The 27538-nt window shown below is 59.6% G+C and overlaps 1 protein-coding gene across 1 annotated transcript in view; it reads right to left on the bottom strand.

Moving 5' to 3' along the window:
• Window positions 1-648: 648 nt before the first annotated feature.
• POLN (DNA polymerase nu) overlaps window positions 649-27538 on the bottom strand; it is a 157573-nt gene continuing 130683 nt past the window's right edge. The window contains exons 18-24 of the mRNA XM_059065997.2: window positions 23516-23598; window positions 17896-18027; window positions 12893-13003; window positions 10547-10625; window positions 4493-4560; window positions 2072-2133; window positions 649-986 (exon numbers count right to left, since the gene is read on the bottom strand). Of these exons, the coding sequence (XP_058921980.1) occupies window positions 807-986; window positions 2072-2133; window positions 4493-4560; window positions 10547-10625; window positions 12893-13003; window positions 17896-18027; window positions 23516-23598 (715 nt within the window). The 3' untranslated portion in view covers window positions 649-806. The remainder of the gene's footprint in view (window positions 987-2071; window positions 2134-4492; window positions 4561-10546; window positions 10626-12892; window positions 13004-17895; window positions 18028-23515; window positions 23599-27538) is intronic.

Below are 27538 nucleotides of genomic sequence, written 5' to 3'. Positions count from 1 at the left end.
GAAGCGCCCGTGCCCGCTCCTGGAGCTGCATCTGGGCCCTGTCAACATGCTCGCCCTGCCCTGGGTAGGCGCTGCACCCCACTTAGAGGGTGGCATGCAGAGCCTGGACCCAGACCAGGGTGGTCTGGGAATGGGGCCCCGGGATGGGACAGGCGGCCGGGCAGCGGTGCAGGGCAGGGCCGGGGGGAGTCCAGCTGCGGTCCCGCTGGGACACCTGGCCCAGTGAGGTGACCTGACCGTGCCTCGGTGTCCCCACCTTGCCAGGGGGTGGCACCTCTGTCACAGGCTGCTGTGAGGCTCCGGGGGTGCACGGGCCATGCCCTCCCTCGGCCCTGGGGGTCTGTGAGAAGCGGCTCGCAGGGACACCTGGCCGGCGAGCACCTGTGCACGGGCCCCTCTGGCCCTCAGGGGGGTGGTCAGGCTGTGACCTCTGGCCGGTACGTCACTGCCCCGTCCCTGGAGGCCCTGGGAGCCAGGCTGCTGGCAGCTCCTGGGCACCCGCGAGGTGGCGAGCAGCTGTCAGCCTGGGGCAACCTAGGGCTGGGCCACTCCTGCCTTGGGTGCTTGCCCTGGCTGTGCCCAAGTGGCCGAGGGCTGCGGACGTGGTGTATCCCACCCAGGGGAAGAATTCATGCAGACAGGGCCGAAAACGTTCACAAGAGGCGTTTACTCCAGGGGGCACCCAGCTGCCCCAGCTCCAGTGGGAAGGTGGCTCTAGCCGAGTACCAAGCGCTTGACTCTGACCTTGGTGAAGGCCACACAGCGGGCTGGTAGAAACCAGTTCTCCTCCCCACTGTTGCCTGGGGCTACAGACCAAATGAAGGCGAAAAATGCATGCACGGGGGTAGGCGCTCAGGGGCCAGCGGCGGCTGAGCGGTTGCTTGGAGACTCGGCAGGACGGTGGTGGGGTCATGGGCCGGGGCCTCCCGCAGTGGTGCCAGGTGTCCCCATGAGCGGCCGACACTCAGGCTCACCTTCAGGGGCACCTGCGGGTGGCAGCCAGAGGTGAGCGCCAGGCATTCCCTACCACCGCCCAGACCCCCGCGCGGGCAGCCGCCTGCCCCAAGACACACGATTAGACACGGCCACGGCAGCTCAGCTGCGGACAGACGCGCGCACACACACTCACACACACTCACACACACACACACACACACGCGTGGCAACAGGTAAACGGGCTCACCGCACACCCACCCTGTCACGATGCCTCGACCTTGGCTGAGCCCCCCTCACCTGCCAGGGCCCCTGTGCAGCAAGGAGCTCGTAGGGGCTGGCCAGGCAGGGGGCTCTGGCACAGGGAGGTGTGTCTCGGGGCCACCTGTTGTCCCCCAGGGGGATCAGCTGACTTCAAGAGGTGCAGAGGGGTCTGGAGAGCCCTCCCGGGGACCTGATCCTGAGGGCGCCCTTGACCACGGCTCAAGAGCTCCCTCTCAACGGGAGGGGGCCGCTCACAGCTGCAGCCCCCTGCCACCTGCAGGGCTACTAGTGGGGTGAGGTGGGGCTTCCTGGGCTCCTGGGGACCTCGGGGCCCCCCACGTCTCCACCTGCCAAAGGAGCAAACACCAACCACTCCGGAACACGGGAGTTCCCGTCCCTGGCTGGGCCCACGTGGGCGCTCCTTCATGCTGCCAAGGTGCTGCCCGCAGGGCGAGGTTAGGGGTGACGTTAGCGGTGGGATGGGTGCAGGGGCCCCGGGGGCACAGGGCACGGCTGCTTCCGCGGCAGGGAGGAAGGGAGCAACCATGGGACGAGGGCAAAGCCGTCCTTCCCTGCAGTCTTTCCGGGGGCTCCAGGGTGCCTGTTGGCCCTGTGCGGCCCGTGTGCGGGACTTCAAGGACCCTCCCCTCCTCGTTATTCCTCCACCTTCCCCCCGACCCTGGGGGAGCTTGGACCCGAAGGTCTTCCTGGTGAGGACCTGGAGCCCCCTCTGAGAGCCAACAGCCAGCAGTCTGGCTGGGACTGGCTTGGCACGTCCAGGTGCACCTGGGGCAGGTGGGGGTGGCCTGGGGGGAGGGCTGATGAATTCCTCCCCCAAGCCTGGCCCCAACCGGCTCCTGCCCCGCGCCCTCACCTGCAGCTGCAGCTCCACCGCCGGCACGTGCTGCAGGGCCTCCATGGTCCCCCTGACGAGGGCTGGGACAAAGGCAAGACAGAGGGCGGCCCGAGCTGCCTGGCAGAGCTGGCTCCAGGAGGACCCCCGGGCCCCAGCCCTACCCCGGCCCCCAGGCTCCCCGGTTCTCCCAAGTCCGCACAGTCTTGGTCACCTGTCCTGGCTGCTCTGGCAGCCACCCTGACTGGTTCCAACTCCCACTGGCACGTGCCTGAAGGCGCCTTAACGGGCCCCAACGGTGGGTGCCGCGAGCAGGGCCCTCGGGTCCCAAGCGTTGCTGTAGCCCCGCCCACACGCTGGTCTGCAGCTGCGGGTCCCCCCACCCCATGCCAACCGCCCCCCCCGCCCCGCCCGGGCCAGCCCAGGCAGGACGACCCGTGCTTCCGCCGAAACCCCTGTGAACGTTCGCGTGCCCGTGACGCTTCAAGGACGCCTCCATGGCCCTGGGGGCTGGGCCGGTAGCAGCCCAGCGGGAGGGGCTGGCTGGCTCAGTGTCTCTCGGGGTTTGCTCCAAACCCTTCTGCCCCTTTGATAAATGAATATTTCATTCCACCCTAAGTCATCTGACATTTCAGTACAAAGCTTGCCGAAGGAACGCCCAAGGAATGGGCGGAGGCTGCCTTGTCCTCTGTCCTCCGCGGCCCCAGGGCTCCCTGGCTGACTCCGGGGGGCACGGGGCCTGGGGCGTCTGCAGCAGGATCAGCAGCTGCCCGAAGGCCTCGCTACCCTCTCCGTGCTTGCAGAGGGACACTGGTGTGGCTGGGCAGTGGGCAGACACTTGCTGTGGCTCCTGGGTCCGGCTGTGGGGAGGCGGGCGGGCGGTGTGGGCCCAGCCCGCTCTAGGGGAGCCCTGCAGGGGGCCCGGCCTCCCTGGGGAGCTGCAGGGGTGTCCAGGTGCTTCTAATGGGAGGAGTCGGACCCTGACACCCCCTCACTGGATGAGCAGACAACGCCAGGTCCTCCTGTGTATCCCCTCCTTTGTGCGACTGACTAAACGAGTGACCCCGGGTAACCACTGGGCAGTGGCAGTGGCGGTCTGGCAGAGCTGGCTCGCTCCCAGGCCTCTTCCTGGGGTGACCCGTATCCCCAGCCTGCACCATACGGCCCGTGAGGGCAGGGTCCCCGGGTCGGGGGCCCCAGAGCCCCATCCGGGGTCTGCCCTGTGGGCCACCATCAGGTGTGTCCTGACCACCCAGCATATCAGAGATGGCAGCCAGCCCCGGCCCCCACCGGGTTCACCCGTCTCGCGGTCCGTGGCTGGGTCAAGACCCCAGAGCTCTCAGCACAGCTCCAGGTGGTGCCTCTGTGTGCTGGCCTGTGGCCAAGGCCCCTGCATCCCTCAGGGAGCCACAGCGAGCAGAGCCTCAGTGCCTGCCTGAAACGGTCAGCAGTTGCCCCCAGGATGAACAGGAACCGGACTGTTCCTAAGACGGCTCCCTCCGGATGTAGAACTTTCTCTTTCCTTTTTAACCAGCAGCTGAGCACCCGCCAATCCCATCAAATACTTTGTTTCAGGCCCGTTATTTCCAAACAGATTTCAAATGATGATATAGGATGGGCCCCCCTGTAGGATGGGGCCCCGTGTGGGATGGGACCCTGCTATGGGTTGGTTTCCCAACTGTAAGATGGAGGTGCGTGTAGGCTGGGGTGCTGAGGATAGCGGTCTCACCATTTTGGGGGGCAGGTCTCTGCAGGTGGTGGCGGAGCTGGGGGAGGGCTTGGCCAGTTGTCACTTGGGAGCTGGCTGGGAGGCTGGCACCCAGCCCTAACGCCCAGCCCTGTGCTCTCTCCACCCTCGGCCACCTGCCTCACAGGCCCTGCAGGGCCTAGAGGGACCAGGGCCCCAGCGCCCCTGCTCTCACTAGAGAGGCAGAAGAGAGGCCCCCATGCCCACTGCCGTGGTGGCTGTTTAGGGGAGGGGTCCTGCCCAACCCGAGGGCTGAGCCAGGGGACAGGTGGTCTCTAGCTTCAGAGGCCCTGGGGGGCTCTCAGCAGCGGCGCCTGCCGCGGGGGCAGCGTGGGACCCAGGCTTGGAGTCTGTGCTCAGCCCGTGGGCCTCAGCCTCCCCGATGTTCCAGCACTCGGCCTGCTGCCGGCCCCACCGCCTGGCTCCCGCCGGCCCGGGGTCCCAACGCTGCGCCCATCTTTCTGGGGCCCCTGGGGCCGATGCAGGGCCCCCAGTAGGGCACTTAGCGTTCCCCGGGGGCTGCTGGCCAGGGAGTGGCCGTCCGGACCTCTCAAGGGCCCCCAAACAAGGCTGGCCCTTCTGCAGGTGACACACGGCAGGTGCAGGGAGGGGGCCTGTGAGCGACCAGGGAGATGCTGTAACTATTCGTGAAACAGAAACGACCCTGGCTCCTCAGGGCTCACCCGCGAACTCACCCGCGAACTCAGGAACCTGCGAGTCCTCCACTTCAAACAGCAGCTCGTCGTGAATCTGGGCAACCAACCTGCAAGACACGCGGTGGAGGGAGTCGCCCCCGTGCCTGGGCCTTCCGTGCTCCGTCCCTGCCTGTGACGAGGGGCGCGTGGGGGGCATGTGCACAGGGGCGCATGGGGCGCTGCCCGGTGCTGGCCAATCCGCCTAGGTTTTTGGCACAAGGTGCCCGTGAGGATGTGGCTCAGTGGGGAGAGGGAGGACCCGGGCAGGGGCTGGAGGGCGGGGGTCACGGCACCGTCCCCAGGACAGCCTGCAGGAGGAGGAGAACACAGGTTAGAATGACGGATCGGAGGCAGAGGGCCCAGGATAAGAGGGTCCGGGTGACCCCCTGCCCCCCGCCCCTCAACCTGGGGAGCCTGACGAGGATGCGGTGGGGCTGAGCATTTTGAGGAAGAAGAGCCCCCCCGGACCATCGCGGGGGCAGGGACCCTGACAGGCCTCTGCTCGAGGCCCTTCTGCAGACACAAGACCCCAGCGCGTCCCTGCTCCTGGGTCCCGGCCCACGGCCTGGGCACCTCGCTGCTGCCCTCCTGGCCACACCCTGTCCCCGAGACACCACGCTCCCCGCCCGGGTCTGGGCCCAGGGCTGAGCTCCAGGGGAGGAGTCAGCACTCGCTCCAGCCCCTCCGCTGGGCGAGTCCTTGCTCGGTGCCCCACTTCTCTGAGCCCCCTCCGGCACCCCCTGGAGAGGTGTCTGTCCCCACGTGCCTCTGGGTGAGGGAGAGAGAGGGCGGGTGTGGACGCTGCAGTGGGAGGAGGTGTACAGGCAACAAAGGTGCTGCTGAGGGGCAGGGCTCCTGGGAGGACGTAGACTCAAGCGCCAGGGACTGGCAGGTGCGCATGTGTGCCCGGGGTGGGGATGGAGGAGGGGGAACCCCAGGGATCGGCCCTGGAAGCTCCTCCTTGGCCGCACAGAACACGGTCTGCAAGGATCTGGCCAGCATGGGCCAGGTGTGCTCTGCGCTGAGAAGGTAGGATCTGGCGGCTTCCCTGGTGGCGCAGTGGTTAAGAATCCGCCTGCCAATGCAGGGGACACGGGTTCGAGCCCTGGTCCGGGAAGATCCCACATGCCGCGGAGCAGCTAGGCCCATGAGCCACAACTACTGAGCCTGCACTCTAGAGCCCGCGAGTCACAACTGCTGAAGCCCGAGCGCCTAGAGCCCGTGCTCCGCAACAAGAGAAGCCACTGCAGTGAGAAGCCCGCTGCACCGCAATGAAGAGTAGCCCCCGCTCACCGCAACTAGAGAAAGCCCGCGTGCAGCAATGAAGACCCAATGCAGCCAACGATAAATAAATAAAATAAATAAATTGATTTCAGAAAAGAAGGTAGGATCTGGGTTGGCTCCTGACACCTGCTGGGGGCTGTGACCGCAGACCCGGTGCCAGCCCCTCCTTGGGGCGGACGAAGGGGGCTCGCCCCGTGCACTCAGGGAGCGGGGAGACGTGTTGCCGGATGGTCTTGAGGGCCTGTAGCCCTCAGGGAAGGAGGGTAGGCATGTGGGGGGTGGGGGGGCGTGTGCTCTGCCCTCTGCATGACCTGGTCTGTCTCTAGGACCCTGCTTCCGAGGGGAGGGGCCGTGTCCCATCCTTGTCACCGCAGAGCCTGTGCACGCTTGTCACTGTACTGCCTGCCCACAGCAGGCACAGGGCTTGCAGACAGAGGCAGCGCCTGGCAGAGCTGTGGGCCCAGGGGCACCAGGGAGCTGGGGCTGCACAGGGAGGTGAGGCGAGGCCCCCGGAAAGGGGTCACCACAACGGTGAGGCCGGCGGGGGGCAGGGAGCAGTCTTCAAGCCCAGTGCAGAGATGGATTGTGCCGGTGCTTTCGGAAGCTGTGCAGGACTCTGTAACCAAGAAGCACAGGGCTCTACCCCGAACCACTCTCCCCCTTTCTCTGTGGCTGGGTCGGGGGGAGACGAGGCTGTGTTCCCAGCCACCTGCGGTGGGTACACCCCCAGCTCCCAGGAAGGCTCTTGAAAGGGCTGACGTGCGGGGGGGCAGGGGCGGGTACCCTTTCTATCACCACTATTTTCTCCTTTTGCCTGCTACACGTTGTGATTGCCGGAGTGGCCACCTCCATAGGGAAACGGCCAGGGAGCCAGAGGGACTGCAGTCCTGCCGCCCCGAGCCTCTGAACCAAAGTCAGCAACTGGATTCCTCACGACGGGGGAAAGCCCCCCGTTAAGTCTGGGCTGCTGTGAGCAGGCACGTCCCATCCTGCTCGTGGGAGTGAGTCCCCAGGGCACGCTGGGTCCAGCCCAGGCAGCGGGCCGCTGGCCGGCAGACCCCCGCGGTCCCCGCAAGGACGGGGCCTGTATTTTACGCGCGGCCTCCGGCCAAGGGCCCTCGGCACCGTCCTCCAGCAGCCAGAGCCGGTTGGCAGCGCTGGCATTTACTTTCTTAAACTGACTTCTAGGCCTCTGGCGGGGTCTTAGGCTCCCGAGGGGACTTAGTTTTCCAATGGGCAGAAACCTCAGAATAGGCACTTGTAACTTTTTCCAGATTTAGGAGGAAGAGTTTTCATACTTCTTGAAATTACACTGTGAAATTCTGAGCCGCTGGCGTGGCAGCAGCCTAAGAATAGGTTTGAATCGTTAGTCACTCGCACATCACTCTCAGAGCTGACTGCGACATTACCATATCTCCAGCTGGAAACTGGGGCACAGGAAATGCACAGGAGGTGCCCGGGTGGGGCAGGTGAACACAGGTGTCAGACCCGTTGTTCCCCCAGGAAGCGAGCTGGTGGCTGAGGAACCTCCCGTCCCTTTGTCCCGCTAACCGCGCTCTTGCGGGGACGCTCCGGGAGAGCCTCACCTCACCTCCCGGCTGTGGCCCGTGGCTTCCCGGGGCAGCTCCCTCCCCGGTGCCCTCAGCTCTGGGCACGCCGTGAGGACTCATCTGAGAGCGCAGGCGCGCGGCGGCTGAGCCCCAGGCCTTCCCGCGGCCTGGCCGCAGTCCCTGAGAGACACGGCGAGGCCCCACGCCCCTGCCGTCATGCTGTCATCCTGACCCGCGCAGGTGACCACAGACGGCCACCCTGGGGGGCTTGGTCTCTGCTGTCAAGGTCAGGTTTTGTTGACTGCTCTGCGTCCTTCCCGCTGGACCAGCGTGGCGTCCTCCCGTCCCCAAAGGCCCAGCCTCCCATCCATCCACTCTGGCCAGTGGCTGCTGTGGTCCAGGCCATAGTCCAGGGGCCGGCTGGCTGCCCCAGCCTTGCTTCCCACACATCAAGGGCCCAGGCGCTGCAGAGCCCTCTCCACCTGCTACCCTGTCACCGTGGGAAGCCCAGGGCCTGCTGCCCCCATGTCCCTCGAGGCGGCTCCTCATTGCTTGGCTGGTCCTGTCACCTCCCCTGGGCCCCGGGCACCTTCTCTGCCCCTTCCTGAGATGCGGAGAGCAGGAGCCCACATGCCGGGCTAAGCCTGACCACAGATGCCCTCGGGTTGCTGCCAGGTGAGCAGAGGGTAGAGGGCTGCCTGTGTGGCGGGATGAGTCTGCTGTCCTGTGGCCACGGGCAAAGGGTTAAGTGTCCTCTGAGGCTGCCACGCCGTCCAGTGGGGAAGCAGTGGGGCTGTTCCCCTCTGCACGAGCCAAGGGCGAGGAGGATCTGCAGCGTGCCGGGGGGGCCCGGTGCTGGTCTAGCTCTGGTGGTTTTGGCCGTGTTGCACCACGCTCTCAGGTTCCCTTCTCTACACGCAGGTGTTGGAATCGACAGCCTCCAAAGCTGCTTTCCAGCCCCAACGTGGTCTGAAACCCAGAAGGGCCTGTCATGGGGGTCCCACGTCGGAAGAGAGGAGGCCGCCCCCCCGACAGCTCAGCGCGACGCCAAGTGAGCTCTCAGCCAACGGCAGCACTTGGGGTCACGAGCCCCCGGCCTTCCTTCCCCAGCCCGTGGGCGGCGAGTGGAGGCCGTCCTGTGGCTCCAGCCCGCGGGGCACTTCGGGGCAACTGGACCAGGTGCCGGGAGCCCTGGGGATGCGCTCCAGTCACCTTGCTTCAGGCAGATACCAGCTCACGCGTGGCCCGCGTCTGCCCCCCACCCCGACGTCATCCTAGACGTCTCCTGCCACTCCAGGGAGAACAACTCAAGTTCACACGCACAGTGTGGACGGCCGTGTTCCACCCTGGCCTGCTTCGGTTTCTGAAATGACACGGGGAGGTTAACGTGTTCTGTTATGAAACGCGTTTCCTGAAGACAACACAGAGCTGGCAACAGGGATGGCCACCGGGTTTCTGAATCCCCGGATGAGGACGGTCACAGAAAGCCCCAGACCCTCACATGCCACTTCCCTTACCCATCCCACAGAAACCGGAGACGGACCAGACCTCCTGGACGTAAGATATCGCGGACGCTGCACAACCGGCGCGAGCGCAGGCCCCACACACCCTCGCGCATTTGACCCTCAGAAAAGACACGAGTGAACGGGGGCACGGATTCAGGAGCCAAGCAGAAAGCCACGAGGAAGCCTGGATGGAAGAGGCGTCTGGCCTCGGCGTGTGCGTGTCGGGGCGGGGGGACGGCCGGCAGGGGAGACCCGGCGAGAGGAGAGCATTTCCCACTCGGCTCCTGCCCCTTCACCTCCCGCAGCTGCTGCCGAAACCGGAGACAGCATTCCAGGCCCCGGCGCAGCTGCCGCAGGGCACCTGGGTAGCGCTCATATCCTGACGGGTCTCGCGCTCCTCACCCTCTGTCCCTCCTCCCAGCCCTGGGGTGACAGCCAGGGGTGTGGCTGCTCCTTCCCAGGGCTGTAAGGTGAACCACGGACCAGAGGCAGGGCCCGGTGCAGGGGCTGTAAAGGCGGAGGCCAACGGCGGTGGAGCCTGGGAAAGTCTTCTCCCCTCTCCTTTACTAGGACACGACCCCACATTCCCAGGCCTTTGCCCGGGACACACTTCTCTACAGAGTTGCTGAAATTGCCAAAAGAACGTAGGCTAAAACATCAAAACGAACAGAGGAAACATCTGAAGAAGTAAAGGCGGAAGCTTGTTAAGGGAAGATGAAAGATCTCAGGCAAGGAAAAAATCCCATGCCTTGAGGAGGTAAAATAGTATCAGAAGCCAAGAGAAAACCATAAGCTCACATGGAAGAGGGTGGCCACAGGCCAGCAGGCCCCTGTGTCCCAAAGGTGGCGGGAGGAGGGTCCAGCTGTCCTCTGTGCTGCTGACGTCCCGCAGGGGTGCGGGGGAGTGAGCAGACACCCCTCAGGGTGGGGCCCGTGAGACCTCTTAACGCTTCACAAATTTTCACCCCCTAACCCGCCGTGATCTTCCTCCCCAGGTGCAGACAGGCCCACACGTGGAGCCTGGGAGGCCCGGAGGGGTGGCAAACAGACACGGAGACCGGGGAGGGAGGAAGGGAGGCAGCCCTCCCGGGGATCCTGGGATTCGGGAGGAGAGCCCCCGGCCTCCCACTTGCACCCAGGCCGGGAACTTGGGCGGCCCGAGGGGTGGCTCTGGGCCAGCAGGCCTGGCCACCCAGACGCCCGGACCCTCCCTCTGCTCGGGTGCGTGCCCAGGAGGGCAACCGAGGCACACGGGGAGCCTGGCGAGCGCCTTCGGGCCGGGGTGGCAGAAGTCGGGCCTCCGGCGCACTTACCGGGGGCTGGGAGCGGACGCGGGGCCCACCCAACTCTAGGCGGGCAGCTGCGTGTGCACCCCTGGAGCTGTGCCCGAAGGGGTTCGGGCTCAGCGAGGGGAGACACATTTCTGCACCAGGCAGCCCGGGAGACTCGCGTGCTCCGGGGTGAGGGAGCCCTTGGCCGCCTGGCTCGGCCCCAGCTGGGAACAAAGCCTTCTCCTGGGAGTGCCGGGTCCCTCCGTGGGGGCCGGCGAGCTTGTCCGGTCCGAGCCCCGGAGGGAAGTGGCCGGTGTGGCTTGGCGTCCCCGAGGCGTCTGCCCGCGGGCCGGGCGCAGAGCAGCAGGCCGCCCACCCGAGCCCTGCGGAGGGCGGGTCCGCGCCCTGGGCCGGGCCTGGGCCGGCTGGCGCTCACTCACTGACCTGGCCGTCAGGATGGGGGACGTGGCCACTGCTGTGAAGAGGTGGACCATGGCCATCTTGCAGAGGTCCGCGGCCGAGCCTGTGAGGAACAAAGCGGGCCGGTTCGTGAACAGTGTGAGGCCCGGGGCCCCGCAGCCCTGCCCGCCCGGGAGGGCTGTCTGAATTTTCTACGCTGCGCCGCGCAGGACGCCACACCCAGCAGGTGAGAACCACAAGGGCCTTCCACCTCTCAGTTCTTGCACGTGCGGCTGGGCCTTTGCTCAGGGTCTCGCAGGCTGCGGTCGGTGTGGACCTGGCTGTGTCCTCACCCGGGGCTCCACTGAGGAAGGCCCACTTTCAGATGACCTCAGGTTGCCAGCAAAATTCATTTCCTTGCGGTCACGTGACTGGGGGTCCCGATTCCTGGTGGCTGTGACCCTCAGGTCTGTGCCGCGGGCCCTCTCCCCAGCGTGTTTGCCCCTCCACGGCCAGAATCTCTGACTCTGACCCCTAAACATTCTTTCAAGGGTCCACCTGATCAGCTCAGGCCCACCTGGGACGGCCCCTTCTGATACGCTCAAGTCAGCTGACTGGGGACCCTACACCTGCCGTATAACACGACCTGCCCCTGGGAGCAGTGTCTCAGCACGCTCACAGGTTCTGCCCACACCTGGGCTGTGCCCGCCGCACCAGCCGAGAGACGACGGAGCCCGGACGGCGGCCACGGGCTCAGCCCCCCCCGCTGTGCAGCCCTTGAACCTGGCAGAACCTCAGCCTCCCAGTGTGTGGAGTGGGGCTAGGATACGGGCTTCTAGGACCCGGGCGGGGTCAATGGCACGGTCAGTCAGGCACTCTGGAGGGGCTGGCCAGCGTAGGGGGCACGCCTGTTCCAGCGCCAGGCAAACAGCGGGTGTCTCAACAACCGGTTCGGGTCACGGGAAACGGACTGAAGTTCAGCTTTCCATTCCTGGCTTTAAGCTGCTCTAGCTGTTCAAGGCTCCTGAGGCTCACGAAGAAATAAAAGGCCCCAGTCAGCGGGCCGCCTTCCTCCACCGCAGGGCCATACTTCCCACGAGCACGGCAGGAATGCTGGACGTGCAAGTCTGGTCTCTGCGAGGGACCTGCCGGCCGCGAGGGGTCTCAGCGCCACGGGGACCCTCTGCCGGGGCTGGGATGTCGGGAGGCTTGCTACTTTAGGAGGAGGAGGGGCAGAGCCAAGAGAGAGGAGGTGGCGGGGTGGTGGTGCGGAGCGCGGGGTGGGGCGTGGGATGAGGAAGCAGGCCTGCCAGGCCCTGTGTCTGCCCAGGTGGAGGGACAGCTCCCTGGCGGGCACCGGCTCAACTCAGCACGGGCAACGGCAGGTCACTCGTCCCGTGCTGTCCCGGCTCAGCTGGGGGATCACCTCTCCGGGGGAGCTCGAAGCGTGGCCAGGCCTCCTGGTCAGCTTCCCACGTGGACAGGTCTGCGTGCAGTTCTTTCTCCAAAGCAGCTTCGAGGCTGCCTTGCACACGCCTCAGGGACAGAGGCGGGCGGTCGTGAGCCAACCACGGCCCCGCGCGAGCGAGCCGGCCTGAGACGCAGAGCCCTCTCAGGCTCGGAGGCTGTCACTGTGCTCTGCTCTCGTCAGGGGGGGTCACGCCGGGGCAGGACCCAGGAAGATGCTACACCGAGCCCAGCGCCGGCCCCAGCCGCCCTCCCGCAGCTGCCACCCCCTCTCCTGCTCGCCAAGGCTGCGCTGAGCCAGGCAGCGCTGCCGCACCAGCCTCTCCGCAGCACTCGCTGGGGACCTGACCTTCCTGCTCCGCCATCCACACCTCGCACTCCGCGTCCGCTGGGCCCGGGCCACCCTCCTGCCGCAGAAACCCCTCTGGGGCTGGGGTCCTACCTCCAGTCTTCATCTCTGGGCCCAGGGACCTTGGTTCTCCATCTGTGACCACTGGGGTCACAGGCGGAGACGTTGCCCAACCCCCAGGCCCCCAAGGCCTCATCAGGACAGCGCCTAGCGCCGCCTCACACCTGCCCTCCACGCAGAGGCTGTTGCTTTGGCCATTCTAAGGAAGACTGACAGATCCGTGGTGGGTGCGCTGGGGTTCGGACGCCTGCCAAGGACGAGGGCTGTGGCAGACAGACCAGGCCGAGCGTCAAGGGACTGAGCTCCAGGTCTGGCCCTGGCGCCGGCTGGATGACCTCCTGGAGCCTGTCTCCCGTCTGGCCCCCGTGGGGTGCGTCGCAGTCAGGAAGGGGACCAGGTGCCGAGCACCTGCCCTGCGGCTCCCAGCGACAACCGCCAGGAGGACGAGAGCAGGATGTACCCCGGCACTAATCTCCTGGGGGCGAAAACCGAGAAGCAGAGAGGGGCTCTGGCACCTTGCACCACGAAGTTCACCGCCTGCCGCTCTGCTTGAGCCCGGAGCTGCGGGTCGCGCGCACAGATCCTCGGCAGCGGCCTCCTCCTGCCCATGATGGACACCACGTAGCCTGCGTTTCGTGAAGGAAGAGCCAGACGAGAGCAGCAGTGAGCTGGGGGGGGGGCGCCCTGCTGGACCCTCCCCTTTGTGGGCACAGCTGCTCCCAGATTAGGTCTTGGGGCCCCACGGGAGCCCTCCCCGCCGCAGCGGAGCAGCGGTGCCGGAACTGCGCCCTGCGGCCCGGGGTCTGTCCCTAGGGCAGGTGGGTTCTGTGGTGGGACAGCAGGGACAGCAGCAGAGTGGCCTTTGCTTGCCTGGTGCCATGCTGTGCACACTTTCTAACTTCAAGTTGTGCTTAGATCTGACGTAGGACAGGAAGGGCGGTTTTTACACTATAAAGGTGAAAAACCACTTGTGGTTCTCGAGGACAGAAGTAATTCTGGACAGTGTGGCAGCTGGAATCGGGGAGAAAAGCATTAATCCCTAGTTCACTCAAGGAGGGGTTGATGGTCTGCGTCAGAGACCACATCCCTACACATGAGAGCACATCCGAGCTTTGTGGGGCCCAAAACTTCCATAATTTGGGGTCCTCTTGAAGAGAATGAATGCAGAGGTGCTGCAACGGCTATGCTCCTAACCAGTGAGAACTTTGGTTTTACTGGGTGTTGCTAAGAACTAAGTCCCCAGCTTACATGTTATGTGTCTGAGGGTTGGAAGAATTTCTCACATATGCAGTAATTATAAAAATGACAGTGTATTAAGCACCTGCTACAACGCCAGGCAACGTATAAAGTCCCCTAACTGTGACAGGCAGCGAGAACAGGGAGAGCCGTGCTTCTGACTGGCACATTCCAGTCTCTGCCTCTGGTGCGTGTCTGGTGATTTTCCCTTTTTAAAAAAATTTATTTATTTATTTATTTTTGGCTGCGTTGGGTCTTCGTTGCTGCGTGCCGGCTCACTCTAGTTGTGGCGAGCGGGGGCTGCTCTTCGTTGCGGTGCACGGGCTTCTCATTGTGGTGGCTTCTCTTGTTGCGGAGCACGGGCTCTAGGTGCGTGGGCTTCAGTAGTTGTGGCACACAGGCTCAGTAGTTGTGGTGCACAGGCTTAGTTGCTCCGCGGCATGTGGGATCTTCCCGGACCAGGGCTTGAACCCACGTCCCCTGCATTGGCAGGTGGATTCTTAACCACTGCGCCACCAGGGAAACCCTGTCTAGTGATTTTTGACTGTATGCTGGGTATTGTGCGTTTTATGCTGTTCAGCGATGGGGTTTGGTGTTTTCCTTTCTTTTTCTTTTTTTTTTTTTTAATGTCTTTATTTATTTTTGGCTGCTTTGGGTCTTCGTTTCTGCACGAGGGCTCCCTCTAGTTGCGGCGAGCAGGGGCCACTCCTCATTGCGGTGTGTGGGCCTCTCACTATCGCGGCCTCTCGTTGCGGAGCACAGGCTCCAGATGCGCAGGCTCAGCGGCCATGGCTCACGGTCCCAGCCGCTCCGCGGCATGTGGGATCTTCCCAGACCAGGGCTCGAACCCGCGTCCCCTGCATCGGCAGGCGGACTCTCAACCACTGCGCCACCAGGGAAGCCCCTGGTGTTTTCCTTTCAAGAGTGTTAGGCAGGCCTAAGGTACTTGCAGATCGCCTGATCCTTTTGAGGCCCACTTTTAAGCTTTGTTAGGGTGGGTTTAGAGCAGCTTTAATGTAGGGCTAGTTTAGACCTACTGCTAAAGTGTTACCCTTCTGGGGTCCCCACTGAATGTGTCAGATGTCCAATGAGCACCCTCCATTCCAATGGTCAGAACCCAGACAACTCCTGGCCCTGTGTGAACTCTGACATTGTTCAGCCTGCTGCTCCCCAGAAATGATTCTGCCTAGTCCTGTGGAGTTTCACTCTCTGCACACGTATCTTAGTATTAAGGACAGACCGGGGACTCCTCTGAAGGTTCATGGACACTTTTTCTCTGTAACTTCCTCCTCTCTGATAGTCTACCTTGCAAGATCCAGTTGCCTCTGCCTTCCAGACCCAATCCTTGTCTCCTCAACTCAGCGAGGCCACCGTAGTCTGCTTGGGCCCCCCTCCTGCACTATGGTCTATGGTCCTGGGCACAAGGTGGCAGAGGGCTCCCCTCCTTTGCTTCTGCTCTATCAGAGACCAGAGTAACACACTGCCTATGATCCAGTGTCTGGAACACTTGCTTCACACATTTCGCCTAGTTTTCTAGTCGTTAACGGTGGGAGGAAAGTCTGAACTTCTTTGTGGCCCGAAGCAGAAGCCCCTGGTTCCATACACTTCAAGTCTTGTTTCCAAGGCTTGCGGTGCTGGCGATGATAGTTCCTGTCCACACTGCGAGGTGACCTCTGGCCCTGCGCCTTCCTGTTACCGCACTCGGGAAGTGGGAAGGCACGGAAGGAATGCTCCCGGAAGCCACCCCTGTGCCAGGACGGCTAGCACCCCTCAACCATGCATGGAAAGAGCAACAAACCTCAGGAATACCCACACTGAGATCGAACTAAATAGTCACCAATTTGACTTCCCCTGAAGCCGGATTCAAAAAATAGCTGCGGCCACGGCAATGCCACATACCATGGAAAGGAGTGCGGTGGAGGAGGCGGGGGGGAGAGACAGCGTCTTAGTCAATCGCAGTTAAAGTGCCTGCTTCTGCCAGTTTTACAAAAGACGCGACCACGTGAACACACTGCAGGGCCTCTCCCGGGGCCTGGGAGGAGGGGTCCACACAAGGAGGACCTTGAACTCACAGCTTCATCAACACCACGGTCAACCTGCCTGGCCCACCTGTCCACCCCCGGGCAGCTCAGTGAGCCTGCGGGGACAGCGTAGGCTCACACCACCTCCTTCCCTCCTCGCCCTGCTGTCTGCCTCTCACCAGTGGTTCCCTCCATCCCACCCGCCAGGAGTTCCTGAGCTACCAGCCGCGTCACCGCTCCCAGGTGCCGCCTCTGAGCAGCTCCCCTCCCGATCTCTTTGCCACACTCTTGCTGGAACAATCTGCGAAAAATGAAACCCAGGTTCTTTTCGTGAGCTGTGTAGTGCTGTGCAGAGTCTGGGCGCACACCCGCCTCTTCCTGGCCCCCGCCCCTCCCTGCCGGCTCTCCCCGGCCTCTCACCTGGTCTTGCTCAGCTGTCGCCTCTTTGTGTCACCGTGGCTGACAGTCCCCAGGGCTGCCCTCTGCCGCTTTCTGCCCAGTGCCCCGGGATTCTTCCACACCCAGGATCTCATCTTTCTGACACTGTCTGGATGTACGTGCTCACGTGTGGGCTGCGTTTCCCTGGCTTGTGTCTCCAGGAGAGCCAGGGGGTCCTATCCCTGGTGCCAACATAGTGCCTGACACGAGTAGGCACCCAACAAATGTCTGTAGCATAATTTAATGACAGCTGAGCGTCTGCCCAGAAATGTAATTGCTGCGTCAAAGGGCACGCATGCTTCATGCTGGCAAGCGTAAAGCTCCACGGCCCTTCGAGAAAGTTAAGCGCAGGGCAGGGACGCAGCAGAGAGGCGCTGGCTGGGCCGAGCTGCCTGGGGGTGGGTCCCGGCCTGGCACCGCCTGTTTTGTTAGCTGTGTGAACGCAGGAAGCTACTGGACCTCTCGGGGCTCGTTTTCTTCACCTGCGCAGCAGGGTAATGATGCGACCCCAGCTTTTGCGTTGCAGTGAGGATGACGTAGGCGGTTATGGGAAGCGTGGACGCCACTCCTGGCCATGCTGTGCGACACGAGGGCCTGCGTCTGACCGTCCCTCCTCCTGCGGTGACCCTGGCTCCGTGCACTCAGCAGCGCTGGGTTCTATCACTGTTTTCACATTTCATAATTGATGGCGTTTTATTTTTCCCAGGTGCGGGGCCCCAGCGAGGAGGCTGCAGGCGTCGAGCCGGGCTGTGCAGCCTCCGTACGGCTCACCCCCAGGCCCGGGAGCCGAGGCCTGTGAGATGCTCACTGGGGGACAGAAACGGTTTCCCGGCTTTCTCGAGCCCCCAGGAGGCTGCAGGAGCTGAGCGCTGACCCCGCACAGGCTGCGGTCGGGATGTGCGGGCAGGCCTGGGGGAGCCTGTGGGGCCACCCTGCCCTCAGGGGCTCCCGAGGGAAAGGGCATCAGTGAGCCCCCGGGAGGAGCCCGGGCCCTGCGGGCTGTGCCGACCCCCCGCGATCCCGAGGGCGCGGACTCTCCGCTCGCTCTGTGGCGGCCGCTGCTCTCTCTCCTGAGTCTGTTTCATGAGCTTCTGCTCCTACGCTGATTTCCTTCCTTCTTTGGCTCTTTAATCCACTCCGCTGCTCTTTCCCAAATGTCTCGTGTTGGATACAGTCATTTATGTTCAGAAAAAAGAATTCCTTCATCTCTAAGTGAAGGTCATCTTGGCCATGTCTTACAGTTTTCCATTGAGATACTTATACTGTCATTTATTGCTAAAATGCATGTCATTTGCTTGGGACTTCTTTTTAAAATCTTAAATCATTTAGGAGTGCAATGATTTTTCCAAATAGGCAGATGGATGGATGGCCACACATATTGATATAAACTACCTTTTTACTCCACTGTGGTCACAGAACATGTTCTATTTGATATTCTTTGAAATCTGTGACCAAATTGTGGCGAGATTTTGTAGATACACCACGTGCTTTTCCTAAGAACGTAGTCCTCCATTTCTGGGTGCAGGTTGTCTCTCTCTGCGTATCTGCCCATGTATCATTGCTAACTCAAGCTTAGTATTGTTGCCTCAAGAAGAGTCCGGCTCTGGACCCTCCTTACGTGGAGCCTTTTGGTCCCATTTATCCAGCAGGGGCTGGATGCTCACCCAGTCCCCACCCACCCGCCCCCTCCCATCTGTTCACCCACCCACCGGAGGAGCAGGGCCTGGGAGACCACCTGGCTACTGCAGAGAGGCCATGGGAGAGGGAGAGGGCATGGGAGCGGGAGGGGGACCTGCCGATGGCTTTGGCAGCAGCTGGCTGACCTGTCTGGTGACACCGGGCAATGGTTGCTTGGGTGAAGTCCTTGATTTTCTTGTACTTCTGCAAAAAACTCTCCAAAAACTGGGCAGCTTCCTGAACGGGAACTCCAAGGCAAGCAGCGAGCCGCTCCTTCCCTGTGTGAGCAGAAGTGCCATCAGAGGCCAGCCTCTCACCCAGCGGGTTCCAAGGACACGGGCCACCAGGCAGTGACTGCCACATGTGGAAGGGAGCCCACAGAAGGGATCTTGGAAGACTCGGTGCGTCAAGGACCAGCTGGCACCACTGGCCTCTTCTGACTGGTCAGGATGGTGTTGGCTTTGGCTTTGCAGACCCAGTGCTCGGTGCCGGCCAGTCTGCACGGGAGCCTGTTAGACATTTATTTATTCAACAGTGTTGACTGAGGGCCCTGCAGTTGCTGCAGGTGAAGCCCTGGATGAAGCAGTTGTAGGCCCTGCTTGCAGCCTGTCCAGAAGGGGGCCTGTTTCCAGAACTGGGGGAGGCTGGAGAGGGCCGGCGAATAAAAGAGGCAGGGAAGTTTCCAGTGCTAGAATATGAGGAGCTCCCATCCTTGGAATTTTTTTTTTTCTTTTTTTTGCGGTACGCGGGCCTCTCACTGCTGTGGCCCCTCCCGTTGCGGAGCACAGGCTCCGGACGCGCAGGCTCAGCGGCCACGGCTCACGGGCCCAGCAGCTCCGCGGCACGTGGGATCCTCCCGGACCGGAGCACGAACCCGCGTCCCCTGCATCGGCAGGCGGACTCCCAACCACTGCGCCACCAGGGAAGCCCACACAGGCTCCGAACGCGCAGGCTCAGCGGCCGTGGCTCACGGGCCCAGCCGCTCCGCGACACGTGGGATCTTCCCAGACCGGGGCACGAACCCGTGTCCCCTGCATCGGCAGGCGGACTCCCAACCACTGCGCCACCAGGGAAGCCCTGGAATGTTTTTTTGAGACAAAAACTTTTGGTCCAGACCAATATTTGGTTCCTAGAGGATGCAGGTGTTCTGGAGAAGCTTTTTATAGCAAGATCTCTGGTCAGGATGACACCCGAGTTCCAGGATGGCACCCCGAGTTCCAGGACGAAACCCGAGTTCCAGGATGACAACCTGAATTCCAGGATGGCTCCCGAGTTCTAGGATGACACTCAAGCTCTAGGCCAGCACCCCAACTTCCAGGATGGCACCCGAGTTCCAGGCCGGCACCCTGAGTTCCAGGATGGCACCCCGAGTTCTAGATGATACCCAAGCTCTAGGCCAGCACCCCCAGTTTCAGGATGGCACCCCAAGTTCCAGGATGACACCCCGAGTTCCAGGACGACACCCCGAGTTCTAGGCCCGGCACCCCGAGTTCTAGGATGGCACCCAAGCTCTAGGCTGGCACCCCGAGTTCTAGGACGGCACCCGGAGTCCCAGAACAACACGCGAGTTGCAATTGACTCCAGATCCCAGGAAACCACTTGTTCGCTTTCTATCAGTGCAGATTTTCTTTTCATTATTTTTTGTGGTAAAATATATATAACATAAAGTATGCCATACTGTAAATTAATTTTGAGTGTTCCAGAATTTCATGTAAATGGTGTAATAAATTACTTACTATAAATACTCCTTTGTATCTGGCTGTCTTCTTTCATTTGCCACATAATGTTTTGAGGTTCATCCATGTTGACAGCTGTATCAATAGTTTGCTGCTTTTTTAAAAATTGAAGTGTAGTTGATTTATAATATTGTGTTAGTTTCAGGTGTACAGCAAAGTGATTCAGTTATACATATCTTTCCTCTTGAGTATGGATCGAGTTATCCTCTTTCTTCATATGTTTAGTAATTTTGGATTGTATTCTGGCTATTGTATTATAAATGATATGTTGTAGACACTCTAGATTCTGTTATGTTTCTCTCAGCAGTGCTGATTTAGAAAAAAAGCAACAAACTTCAGACTTTGGCCCCCTGCAGTGAGCAGCAGCTGAAAGCTCACATCAGTTCCTTCAGCAGTAGCTGGGCTGTTTGAAGTCTGCCCTTTTCACACACAGTCAGGGGTCAGCCAGAGATCTGGGCAGAGTTCAAGCCCAGAATTCGGGGTTCTCCTTTGACTCTCCTCTTTCTGGGATTTCTCCCTTCACTTTCCAGATTCACTGGCTGCCCTGACCTCTGTCCTCTGCTTCCCCCCACCCCAATTAATTAATTAATTTTTATTTTTGGCTACTTTCGGTCTTTCGTTGCTGCACGCAGGCTTTCTCTAGTTGTGGCAAGCGGGGGTTACTCTTTATTGCGGTACGTGGGCTTCAGTAGTTGTGGCATGTGGGCTCAGTAGTTGTGTCGCGCAGGCTTAGTTGCTCCGTGGTATGTGGGATCTTCCTGGACCAGGGCTTGATCCCATGTCCCCTGCATTGTCCGGTGGATTCTTAACCACTGTGCCGCCAAGGAAGCCCCTGTCCTCTGCTTCTTGAAGCCAGTTAAGACCCTGGATTTCTATCAGAGTTTTAGCCACACATAACACGGACAGAGGCTTGCCTTCAGGTGAAGAGCTACAAAACGGTAAACTCACCCTGTGCTATTCCTTCCTTCCAAGTGCTAACCCACCTCCAATTTCTGTCTGCTTTTGGTCACTTTTCAGTACCTTTAGGTAGTTGTTTATTACACTTGAGCATACTTTCTAGTTGATATCTGTGGGAGGGTGGTCTGATCGGAGTGCCACGGCCACTGCGGAAGTCACATTTCTCCTTCTGTGTCTACGGCTGAGAAGGAATTCCTTTCCCTTCCTCTGTAGAGCTGTTGGGATACCCCAAGGTCTCTGCACAGGAAGAAAGCCTGCTTCCGAGAGAAGCGGTGACGCGGCAACTCTGAGAGACGCGGAGACGGGCTGAGCCAGAGACCGAGGGTCCAGTCCCTTCTCCAGGCGCTGGCCCTCACTCCCCACATGCCCTTGCCGGGGGGTCTGTCACACTCTAAGGCCACCAGGCCCCTGCCCCCCAAGGAGGACAATGTCTGGCTCTGTGAGGGCTTCTGTCCCGCGCTTCGTGTTCACGGGTCCCCACTTCCGACACAACCTCCCTTCACACTTTGATTCAACTGATCAGGTTCCTGCTGTTTCAGTTGCGAAAATGCAGGCCTGTCTCCGTGGGTGCACCCCTGGCGGCACGGATCCCCTTGGCGGGAGCGCGAGGTACCCTACCTCATAGGAACCACGTGAACATACAGTTTGGCTTTCCCCACAGAGGGCTAATTGCCTCCCGTGTGCGTGTGTGTGTGTGTGTGTGTGTGTGTGAGTGCGTGTGTGTGCGCGTGCGTGTGTGCGTGTGGTGCAATTTTAAGTTTAGGAAGGAAATCTTCACTCCCTTTCCTCCCTGTGCTCTTTGCCCCATGCTGAACTATAACAGCTTCTCACTCTTTGTTTATAGCTCCAGGGCCTCGTGAGAGCCTGGCACTCATGGGCCTCCAGGGATGCTGGCACAGGCCTGACTGGCTCCAGCACATCCTTTAAAACTCAGCCCGCCTGGCGAGGGGCCTCCCCTGGGCTCAGCAGTCGTGCTGGACGTCGCCGATCACTCAGTGCCGTCCCCGCAGGCCCGCTCGTGTGTCCCATAGGACAAACGTCAGCCCCTCGGAGCAGGAGCCCTGGAGGCCGGCACTCAGTGCACACCGGCGACGGGACGTGGCGTGAACTTAAGATGCGGCAGCAGCTTGAGGAGAATCAAGGGTCACACGGACTCTAAGAGTAGCAGGAGCTCCAAGCAGGACGGGAGGCGCAGGGGTTTCTTCCCGGAGGAGGCGCCTGCTGTCAGCGGGCCTGGGGGGGCACAGTGCCGGGCAGGCGGCTGAGTCCAGTAGGCTGAGGGCAGCCGTGAGCCCAGGGCCCGCGCCCCGGGCCGAGGCCTGCAGGCGGGCAGGCACTCCCATTTCCGGGGGGACAGGTCTCTGGCGGCTCCCAAGCCCTGGGGAGAGGGGATGAGGGGGTGTGGGGACCAGGCTGCCCGCGGGCTGGGGGTACGTGTTCTCGCTTGTGCCATCCCTGCTCTCCCTCTACGGCCTTCTGTCATCCTCACAACGACCACGGCCCCAAAGCCGGGCCCATGTGCCCCCAGCACCCAGAGCGGCCGCTTCCAGACCCCTCGTGTTTAGGTGAAATCACAGTATTGCAACCCGCAGGAGCCAGGTGGTTGAAAGCTTCTCTGCTGAGTTTCCAAAGGGCCCCAGCAGCCCAGGCCGCCCGGCCCTTCAGGAGACAAAGGCCCCGCCTCACCCACCAGGCAGACGCAGCCCGACAGGTGCACGGAAGCCCGGCTGTCAGGTGGCGACGGGAGCAGCAGACGCGAGGCCCGGGGTGGGAACCCAGCGTCAGGGCCCAAAGCAGCGGCTAATGATTCATTGCTTATTTACAGAGGGGAGCTCTTTTCCTCCCCAGAAAACAACAAAGTGAGTGCTCCAGAAGGTGCCAGAGCGACAGGAGCGAAGACTGACTCTGGGTGCACCGGGTAGCGGGGGCAGCGGGGGAGGCCCGCCGGCCAGAGGCTGGAGCCGAAGCGCCCCCGCCCAAGTCCCAGCTGAGACCACAGCCCCGGCAGGTTTGAAGCAGGTTCCAGACTCATCATAAGCAGGTCGGTCACTCGTGGTCCAGCAAGAGGTGCTTTGGAAGCGGGTCATACGGCACCGCAGTCACACTGGAGAAGCCCGAGGTGGCTCCTACCTGCAGCTGCTACATGTTTGCCCAGGGTTCTGCGCTGGCAGCTCTCCCCTGAACGAACACAGGGCTCCTACGGCAGGGAGGGACCCTCTTCTCCGTGTCTTTACACAAGCCCTGCTCCTCAAAGTGGGACTGACCTAGGAGGGGCCTACACAGGCCTGGCCGCCAGGCCACAGCCTCTCCTGACCCCCTCCCTCATCTCCCGAGGGGCATCAGACCCACTGACGCAGCAAGGCCGAGAGGGAGAAAGAATTTAAAAAGCCCAGAGAGGGGCTTCCCGGGTGGCGCTGTGGTCGGGAGTCCGCCTGCCGATGCGGGGGACGCGGGTTCGCGCCCCGGTCCTGGAGGATCCCATGTTCCGCGGAGCGGCTGGGCCCGTGAGCCGTGGCCGCTGGGCCTGCGCGTCTGGAGCCTGTGCTCCGCGACGGCAGAGGCCACAACAGTGAGAGGCCCGCGTACCGCAAAAAAAAAAAAAAAAAAAAAGCCCTGAGAGCCCCTGGTGAGGAAGGGAGAGGAAAGGGTGGGAGAGGGGAGGGGAGCAGGTTGCTCTGCCTTGGGTCCTGGGGCTGGAAAAGGGGAGGGGAATAGGGTGACGACACAGGGCTCCTGGAGCATCTCAAAGCACAGGAGTGGCCCCCAGCAGGTGGTGTGATGTGGGGCTGGGGGAGGCTTTGGTCGGCCCTCACTTCTGTACGTCTACTCTCTGTGCAAAGGTTGCTGGGAGCCCTGAGGGTTAAGGGCGTGAGCGTTCTGGCTGGTGTCTGGTGCATCACAAATACCATCAACACGTGGGTAAACAGCGGCACACAGGGTGCACAAAATGAGCTCCACGGGCTGAGAGTGATTTCTGTAAGTCACAGCCACATTTCAACGCAGGTGCACGACTAGAGCCACCTCCGTCTGGCCTACAGGTGACACCAAGGCCTCAGGCCCACCTGCAGCCTACCTGCTCCATAGACCGCCGAGTACACCACCTTCTTGGTCTGCTCCCTGTCTGCGTGCGTCACGCGTTCTGGGGAAATGTCCTTCCTACATGGAAAGATGGCACGTTGTCAGGCATACTGGTACCGGTCTGCAGAGGTCCTCAACGGTCCAAACCACACACATCCCCTCACACCCCAAGAACCACTTCAAGGTCAGGCCTGACCTGACCTTGTCAGGGCAGGTCTCCCCTGCCCTCCCTACGGCAGGGGAGACAGCATCTAAAGCGTCCGTGTCAGCCTGGCCCCTCCGAACGGATGCCAGCCAGGTTCTGGGGTACCCACACCCAAAACCAAAGAGTGGTTCCACCACCGGAGTGCCAGGCAGACAGAGGAGGCCTGGGGCCTGGGGCCTGCCTGTGGGTGCCGCAGTAGGGGTTGGCCTCTGGACCTTCAGCAGGATCGGATAAGCAGCCCGTGCCTTGCCTCCTACAGAAGGAAGGGCCCTGTCCTGGCATTCAGACAGGATAAGAACCAACTCCACACCCGACAGCATGCAATCATGCCTCTCTCCAAAGATTAAAGCTGAGCCCGAGAAGCACAGGGGCCGGCGGGCACCCGGGGTCCCTCCTCCTTGCTAGGCCATCCTCGCCTAGCCATGCGCACACCCCAGGTCTCCCTGATGGAGTGAGCACGTCAGATTAGCAGAGACAGAGAGAGAGAAAAGGAAGAAAAAGGAGCCAGAAAAAGGAGCCTGTCCAACCTCTGTGGGCAGCTCTGTGCTGGGCCCTCCTGCAGTGCTGGCCTTCACTCGTGGCCACGGGGTGAAGCTTAGGATCTGTTCAGGGATTTGCAGTGTATGGGCTGCCCTGGGCCTGCATGTGGCTTCTAGATTTCCCGGTACGCACGGGGCTTTGAATGCCCTATTTCCCAAAGACCCTGTCTCCCCAGCTTTTCTTCCCAAGCTTTCGGGCTCTGTTATTTGCCTCGACTGAGGTCTTTTGTGGTTGATCTTAGGATGTTTTCCAGCAATGCGGCCACTTTTCTGACTGGAGACAGTTCCGAGATGGGGAAACAAGGCCCGTGTCAGTCCTTCGGGCAGCCCCAGACGAGTTAGAACAGACAAACACTATTCTTTGCGAATAAGGTCTGTCCCTGAAAGCAGGCACACGGCCCCCCTCTGGGCAGGAGGCTGCTGAGTCGTGGAGTGGTGTGGGCCAGACGAAAACACCACAGAGCCCTCCTCCTGTTTTCAGTTGCTTTTTTCTTGATTCAGAACTTGCTTGGTTGCTGTAAACTGCTGTTTTTCAGCGTTCTGACAAAGTTGGTTCTCACAGTTTTTGCTTATTTTTGGACGTTTCTGTTGGCGGACAGGCCCTCAGCGCTGCCTGCTTCACCATTTTCATTGATGTCCTAGAGTTCATTCATTTTACCACCTGATTTGAAAGTACTAATGCATTTCTTTTTGCCCCTTTCCTTCTGTGTTAAGCTATTTTGCCTACTTTTAAAAATCCCACCCTTGAACTGGGTATTGTCAACAGCTGTATTTACATAAGAAGCAAAACACCAAAATGCACCCAAGCCCAGAACCAATGTGTGTCAACCCCTATGTCACCAGCCACCCCTGGTCCTCACTGAACTCCCTTTATTTTGGAAACACCACGGGTGCCCCAAACCTGCCCAGGAAAGACATTGCTGGAAAGCTTACCTGCGACTAGCTTCCCCGGTACCTGCTCAGGGCCACCGGCAGTGACGGCAGACGAGGGCTCGGCCCAAACAAAAGGGTCTGGCGACACTGCAGGGAGGGGACAAGGGAGGCCTTATGGAGCAGGTGCCCCTCGACCAAACCACACGAGGGACCCCCTTAGCTCTATCCGGGGCTGGAAAGGTGTCTGAGGGAGCAGGATTAACTCTCCTGGGACTTGCTTCTTCCCAGAGCCGAAGTGTGACAGAATGCACAGATGCTAGGGACGTATATCGGACATCATGTTCCGATGAGAGGGAACATGCTTTCTCCTTCAGCACACGGGGCACAGGCACAATAACACATCACGCACCAGCGCACACCGAACACCGCAAAAGGCCGCACGCAGTCGGAATATTAAAATATCACTCTGATCACAGCACAAGAAAACTAGAAATTAAAGACAAAAACAAAATCCTGCAAGCCCATCTAGCTAGAAATACAACAGAAAACACTTCTATCAGTCAACTTTTGATTGAAGAGAAATATAAACAGACATCACATAGTTTCTAATGAAAACACCCTATGTCAGAACCAATGGATTACATTAAAACAGTGAGGAGATTTCAATACCCTAAATGCCTGTATTAATAAAAATGAAAGAATAAAAGTATATGAATTAAATAAACACAAGGGAAAAAAACAAGAAAATCAAAAGAATACACAAGGAGTGGAATAATAAAGCTAGAATAAAGATTGGAGCAGAAATTAGTGAGGAAAAGAAATTAAGTAGTGAACAGCAAAACAGATCATTAGTAAATAAAAATCCTGGTTTCTTATAGAAAACAAACAAACCATTAGCTAGTTTAATCAAAAGGGCAAACATAGGTATACAACATAAGAAACAACAGGGGAAGGGCTTCCCTGGTGGCGCAGTGGTTGAGAATCCGCCTGCCAATGCAGGGGACACGGGTTCGAGCCCTGGTCTGGGAAGATCCCACACGCCACGGAGCAACTGGGCCCGTGAGCCACAACTACTGAGCCTGCGCGTCTGGAGCCTGTGCTCCGCAACAAGAGAGGCCGTGAGAGTGAGAGGCCCGCGCACCGCGATGAAGAGTGGCCCCCGCTTGCCGCAACTAGAGAAAGCCCTCGCACAGAAACGAAGACCCAACGCAGCCAAAAATAAATTTTAAAAAAAAACAAACAAAAAACAAAGGGGGAAAGTAGCAGCAGATATGTAGGAAGTTAAAAAAAAAACCTTAAAAATTATTTTGCACAATGCTATGCAAGTACATTTTAAAACTCAGGTGAAACGGACAATTTCTTAAGAAAACAGAGTTATAAAAATTGACTCCAGTAGACATGAAAGTTAAACAGACCAATGTCTACGGAAGAAATAGAGAAAATTATTAAGGAACTATCCCACAAAAACACCAGGCTCAGATGGTTTCAAAGAAGAATTCTATCCAACCTTTAGAGACCAAAGAGTCCCCATGCTGTACAAATTGTTTCAGAGAGTAGAAAATGAACAAAAACTTCCAAATTAATTTTATTAAGAAAGTATAACAGTTATACCAAAACATGATAAAGACAGCATGAAAAAGGAAAATTATAGACTTATACTGCCTATGAATATTGATTTTTTCTTTAAAAATCTTAAAATTTATTCAAAATATAAAATTTATGAATATTGATTGATGTAATAACCGTAAATAGAATATTTGCAAACAGAGTCCAACTCCACGTTAAGAAAATAGCACCTCACGGCCAAGCAGAGTTTATACCAGGAAAGCAAGGCTGGTTCAGTGTTAGGAAGTCCATCAGTATAATTCAACACATGACTACGACTAAGGAGAAAAGTACATGATCATCTGCATTGTCGCTGAAGAAAACCCCGTGACAAAACCCAGCTCCAACCCAATCCAATCCTACTCCTCGTAAAAACTCCTGAGGACTAGCTGGACTCTTCCTTAAACTTACAAAGCAATACACCTCACTCCTAAAGCTAGCTTCTTCTCGTGAGGAAGCTCCACGGCAAGGGGGCCCACTACCTCCACTATTTAACATGGTTCTGAAAGTATAGTTGATCCTCAAAGAACACAGGTTTCCACTCTGTGGGTCCACTTATATGTGTATTTTTTTCAATAAGTAGATTGAAATTTTTTTTGGAGATTTGCAGCAATTTGAAAAAACTCGGAGATGAACTTTGTAGCCTGAATATTGAAAAATATTAAGAAAAGGTTAGGTGTGTCATGAATGCATAAAATACATGTAGATAATAATTTAGTTTATCATTTACTACCATAAAATGGACGCAAATCTCTTATAAAATGTTAAAATGTATCAGAACTTAAGCACACAAACA

Source organism: Kogia breviceps, chromosome 6, assembly GCF_026419965.1.
Source record: "Kogia breviceps isolate mKogBre1 chromosome 6, mKogBre1 haplotype 1, whole genome shotgun sequence".
In the NCBI taxonomy this organism is placed as follows: Eukaryota; Metazoa; Chordata; class Mammalia; order Artiodactyla; family Physeteridae; genus Kogia; species Kogia breviceps.
This window is presented reverse-complemented; position numbering and strand designations above follow the sequence as displayed.